We start from the raw sequence: 6,000 nt of genomic DNA on the forward strand, positions 1-6,000 counted from the left end.
AATGCTTTTCCCACGATTAATGTGACCTATAACCTATACAGTACAACTTTTGAAAATCTTATTGAGACAAGAACTAAAAATTAAGACAGTTAGGTTGCACAAGTGTGCATACACTTTCATAAATGTGGATGTGGGTGTGTTCACCAATCACATTCAAACTCATGTATAACGGTAGCCAGCACACACCTGCCACCACTTAAAAGTGTCTGTGATGAACACTTCTTTTCATATCACAAAAACCTGGATATGAAAAGCAATGTGCAGACTTTTATATCCACAATATGATTTATTCTATACTTCTATGTCATGTCTTTGTTTATCGTAGTTGCTTGTTATTGCAGTACTAGGGTCCCTCATACTACCGGAGACAAATTCCTTGTGTGTTTTAAATACTTGGCCAATAAAGATGATTCTGATTCTGATCCAAATAGTAAATAATGGTCCTCCAGCAGCTATGTGAACAACCGTACAAGCAATCATTAAAAGGGCAGGTGTGAATGTCTCAATACGTGTACCATCCACAAAGTACCCAAGCTGTGCTTTGGTGGGAACTTGCAGTCTCATAAATGACCGGCTTGAATTGTTGGATTTTTAAAAAAAGAATGTTTATTGATAGCCATAAGACAAAATAGATTAGTACATAGATAACAGTGACAATGATCTAAATAGTCCATGAACTCGCCCCACAAAGTACAGTACAGTTGAAGAGTACACATAAGTACACAGTCCACCACCACCCCGTTAGATCAGAAGGCACGTTCCCCATCAAGCCGAGTAAAGGAGGAATCCGGAAAAGATGCTGTCGTCCTCACTGCTGGCGTACACCCCGTTCCAGTCTCTGAGGGTCTCCATCCACACTTGATCGCCCGGGGCCAAGCGCAGCACCACCAGAGTGGACGCCTGGTCAATGTCTTGGCCGTACAGCGAGTCCCGCGTCCTCACCCGCCGCGAGCCGTTCACCACCAGAGTGGCGCGTAAGGGTTGATTCCGTACGGTGATGTGGAAGGAGAAGACGTACACACCGGCGTGGACGCACACGAAGCTGTTGCTGGTGACGTTGAAGTGGTTCTCTTCATTGTAGAACACTTTGTCAAAGCGAACGGGGAAGCCAGATGGTGGGAAGGATCTTCTCGGGGAGATGCCGACACTGAAGGCCGAGCGTTTCTGAGGAACGCCTGAACCCTTCGCCCCTTTGAAACCACGCATTCCCCGCTCCCCTCTCATCCCATGGTAACCTCGATCCCCTTTTGGTCCCTGCACCCCTCGAACACCTTGTGGACCCTGCGCCCCTCTCACTCCAGGTTCTCCCTGGGCTCCAGGAGGTCCGTGATCCCCGCGTACGCCGATGGGACCCGGTGCCCCGTTCTTGCCGTTGATCCCCGGGATTCCCATCGCTCCCGGGATTCCCGGAGAGCCGGTGTCTCCGCGATCACCTTTTGGCCCCCTCTCCCCAAATGTGCCGCACTCTCCCTTATCACCCTTATCTCCTTTAGGACCAAGAATCATTCCAGAAGGTCCAGGTGGCCCCTCTTTGCCCGATTCTCCTTTCTCACCAACAGTTCCATTCTGTCCAGGTTCGCCTTTTCGACCGCCGTCGCCTTTGACGCCATGCATGCCCGCCTCACCTTTCACTCCTTTTTGGCCAACATCACCTGCAGAGTAAAGACATTCAATCAAAACTGTCCTATCCATGATGCCACAACGCATTTGGGGCTGTCAAAATTCCCGACCTTTCTGGCCGGGTTTCCCCGGAGCTCCTGGATATCCACTTGGGCCAGTGTTTCCCCTTTCACCCTTATTCCCTAGTAAACAGAAATATAGAAAAGCAGAAGAAACATTCAAATGAGCAAAGATTACCGATGCACTTTTTGCTGGAGTTGGTGGTGATTTTGCAGTTTGTACAGAACGAGGAGATGGTCGTTGCCTTTTTCCGCCCACTTCAGTAATAATAAGGAGTAGCGATTCAAGGCAAGCCGGGGCAGTTTTGTAGTGCATCTCACACACAAAGTCATTCAATGTGCTTTACATGATTAAATGTACATTTACAAGCATACACATTTATAAAAGACAGCTTACTAAAAGTTCTAAAAGAACATACTGTGCAAGGATTTAATATATATTCCGTTAGTGCCAGATTTAAGAACTCCAGTAATATGCTCTGATCTCTTTGTTCGGGTCAGAACCCGAGCTGCATTATTCTGCATGAGCTACAGCTGTGTAACGGGTCTTTTGATGGAATCCAGTCAGAAGACCATTGCATTAGTCAAGTCTACTGGAAATAAAAGCTTGGATGAGCTTTTGCTGGTCTGCTTGAAACATGAAACACTTCAGATTTAAGTCTTACAGCCAACCAAGGCTTCAGACCTGGTCTTTGTTTTTTCAAGACAGTCACTCTAAGTGTAATAGTAATTAGTAATTAGTAATAGGTATCCTTTTTTACTGGCTAAAAAAATTACTGGTACCTCAGTTTTGTTACGGTTTAATTGAAGACAATTTTGGTGCATCCAGTTAAAGACATTGACACAGCACCTCAATTTAACTGTAGTCATGATGGTCAACATTATATTTCTGAAGCATCTGATCTAAATGTAGCATATACATGCTGAACAAAAGGGGTCCAAGAAATGATCCCTGAGGGACCCCCAGATGTCATGACCATGTTATCTGATTCAAAACTTCCAATAGTAACTCTATTCCTCCACGAAAGACCTGAACCATTTTAGGATTGTAACATTCATGACTATCCACGTTTCCAGCCTGTTTAACATTCACTTGCACAATTGACCTAATTTTGTCATTTGAAGTTGTTATTAGTCTATGGAGCGGTTATTATGAAGTCCCATGAGTTATAGCTAGCAAAAAGTAAGCTGTTAGATGACATGGAAAAAGAATCTACACAATTCTTTTAATCTACAGCATGCAGACGCACATGCTGGTTGCATGCAAGTTTTTTTTCAAAATTGGAATGCAATACCTTTGTCTCCTTTCATCCCCTTCAGACCACTCATTCCTGGTGGTCCAGGGGAGCCAGCTGAACCGGGAAAGCCTCTTGTCCCCGGTGGCCCTAGATATGACAAGTTTAAAATGCAGAAGAAACTGAAAAAAAAACAAAAACCCAAAGTAACTCGGTAAGAGTTTTTGCTTCTCATTACCTGTCAGGCCATTGTCTCCCTTTGGCCCTTGGGGTCCGCTCTCAGGTGGGCAGCACTCACAGAAGTTGAAGTAGCACTCATTGTAATCCAAGGTGTAATTGTCAGGGCCTACACTGGGTGGCTCCGTGCTCACTGTGTGGTCCTGAGGGAAAGCGTGGCCGGGGTAGGCGGGCAGTGGCTTAGGCTCGGCAGGGATGTAGCCCATCTTGGGCTTCGGTGTACCGGGGGCCCCGGCGGGGTTGTGTATTGTGACCTGAGAGAGGGGTTTCTTGGTGTACTGGTACTTGGGCTTGGGTGTGGACTTGGCCTCAACGCAGGACATCGCCGTGAGTGTCACTATGACAATGGCTAGAAGAGTCCACTGACTGGAGATGAGACTCATGTTGGAGCGAGATCTGAGAACGGATCGTCATTAGAACGGCATAGAGCATTCAAGACACTCTGAGTGCATTTCGATCCTGACTCTTCATCTCTCACAGTGCAGCACCACCAATGCTTTTTTTTTTTTTTTTTAAATACCAGCACCCAAAACTATTAGCAGGAGGGATAACTACCCAATAAACCAAAGTTTAATGAATAGATGTAATATAATAAAGACTCACCAAGTTATGCATACGTGGTATGGTCATTTATTTTCTGAACGGTGACTTGGAGGCATCCCTGGGTGCTCTTAGTCCATCTGATCCCAGCAAGAAGAGAACAAGCCCACCAATAAGGCTGTCTGCTGGAAGAACAAGGGGGGAGGTCTGAAATCCAACGAGGGTAAAGAGTGGATCGGACCCAAGCAGAACCACTGTGCTGTGGCCTCATTCTCTGCGCAGAAAGGTGTTTTTGTGACACGGGATACGAGCCTGGAGCCTGGAGCACTGGAGCACTCCTCTCAATACGAGCTCGGCGAAGAGCAAAACCCCTTGGCCGATGGGTCACCCGATACCTAAGGGCATTCTTCCAACCGTAAAGCAGCTAGCATGCTCTCAAGGTGGGACAAAGCAGAGCAAAGAAAATTCTGGGACAGAGGCCAGGCCACTAAAGCTCACAGATTTTGTGTATAGTTTGAAATGCTTGCGTTGCGCTCATCATCAGTCCATCCATTTTCTCAATAAACTTGCGTAACGACAATTAACAGGAATCCAAGCTGTTGTGTTGAAGTTCGTTGATGGGTCCTCTTTTCGTAGTTAAAATTTGTATGTTTGTGAAGTATCGAAGGTCGACAAAGTACATCAGGTTAAGAACCACTGATATTCGATTTTAGCCCCAAAAAAGGCCTGAATGCGTTTTTCGCCCCAAAATAGAACCATGTGTAGTAAGGCGCTTTTAGCCCCCCAAAATGACAATGTACACGAAGGCGTTTTTAGCCGAAAAAAACGACCATGTATAGTAAGATGTTTTGAACCGAAAAAACCCCCGACCATATATAGTAAGGCGTTTTTAACCAAAAAAACCACCATGTATAGGAAGGCGTTTTTTGCCGAAAAAAAAGACCAAGTACATGAAAACGTTTTAGCTGAAAAAAAAATACCCTGTATGGTAAGGTGTTTTTAGCAGAAAAAAACGACCATATATATAGGAGGGCGTTTTTAACGCGAAAAAAAGACCATGTATAGTAAGGCGTTTTTAGCCCCAAAAAACGACCATGTGTAGTAAGGCGTTTTTAACCAAAAAAATGTCCATGTACAGTAAGGCGTTTTTAGCTGAAAAAATGACCATGTATGGTAAGGTGTTTTTACCCGAAAAAAACAACCATGTAAAACAAGGCGTTTTAACCCCAAAAAAACGACCATGTATAGGAATGCGTTTTTAGACGAAAAAAACGACCATGTCGAGGAAGACGTTTTTAGACGAAAAAAACGACTATGTATAGTAAGGCGTTTTTAGCTGAAAAAACGACCATGTATGGTAAGGCATTTTTACCCGAAAAAAACAACCATGTAAAATAAGGCGTTTTAACCCCAAAAAAACAACTATGTATAGGAAAGCGTTTTGAGACAAAAGAAACGACCATGTATAGTAAGGCGTTTTTAGACGAAAAAAATGACCATGTATAGTAAGGCGTTTTTTGCCCCAAAAAAGAACCATGAGTAGGAAGGCGCTTTTAGCCCCAAGCAATGACCATGTACAGTAAGGCGTTTTTAGCCCAAAAAAACGACCATGCTTAAATAGTAAGGTGTTTTCTAGCCGAAAAAAACGACCATGTATAGTAAGGCGTTTTTAGCCCCCCAAAAAAACGACCATGTACAGGAACGCGTTTTTAGCTGAAAAAAAAACAACCATGGATACTAAGGCTTTTTTAGCCCCCCAAAAAACCGACCATGTACGATAAGGTGTTTTTAGCTTAAAAAACGACCATGTATAGGAAGGTGTTTTTAGCCGAAAAAAACAACCATGTGTTGTCAGGCGGTTTTTGCCGTAAAAAAACATCAATGTATAGTAAGGCGTTTTGAACCGAAAAAAACCCCGACCATATATAGTAAGCCGTTTTTAACCAAAAAAACGACCATGTATAGTGAGGCATTTTTATCAGAAATACATGACCATGTATAGTAAGGCGTTTTTAGCCGAAAAAAAATGACCATATATATAGGAGGGCGTTTTTCACGCCAAAAAACGACCATGTATAGTAAGGCGTTTTTAGCCCCAAAAAAACGACCATGTGTACTAAGGCGTTTTTAACCAAAAAAATGACCATGTATAGGAAGGCTTTTTTAGACGAAAAAAACGACCATGTAAAGTATGGCGTTTTTTACCGAAAAAAAAAGACAATCTATAGTAAGGCTTTTGTAGACGAAAAAAATGACCATGTATAGTAAGGCGTTTTGAGCCGAAAAAACGACCATGTATAGTAAGGCGT

The 6,000-nt window shown here is 43.7% G+C and overlaps 1 protein-coding gene across 1 annotated transcript in view; it reads right to left on the reverse strand.

The window, feature by feature from the left end:
• Positions 1-665: 665 nt before the first annotated feature.
• The window catches only part of otol1b (otolin 1b), an 11,698-nt gene continuing 6,363 nt past the window's right edge, over positions 666-6,000 (reverse strand). The window contains exons 2-6 of the mRNA XM_019874251.1: positions 3,756-3,965; positions 3,153-3,542; positions 2,975-3,064; positions 1,731-1,802; positions 666-1,652 (exon numbers count right to left, since the gene is read on the reverse strand). Of these exons, the coding sequence (XP_019729810.1) occupies positions 766-1,652; positions 1,731-1,802; positions 2,975-3,064; positions 3,153-3,534 (1,431 nt within the window). The 5' untranslated portion in view covers positions 3,535-3,542; positions 3,756-3,965 and the 3' untranslated portion in view covers positions 666-765. The remainder of the gene's footprint in view (positions 1,653-1,730; positions 1,803-2,974; positions 3,065-3,152; positions 3,543-3,755; positions 3,966-6,000) is intronic.

This window comes from Hippocampus comes, unplaced genomic scaffold (genome assembly GCF_001891065.2).
Source record: "Hippocampus comes isolate QL1 unplaced genomic scaffold, H_comes_QL1_v1.1 scaffold125, whole genome shotgun sequence".
Classification (NCBI taxonomy): domain Eukaryota; kingdom Metazoa; phylum Chordata; class Actinopteri; order Syngnathiformes; family Syngnathidae; genus Hippocampus; species Hippocampus comes.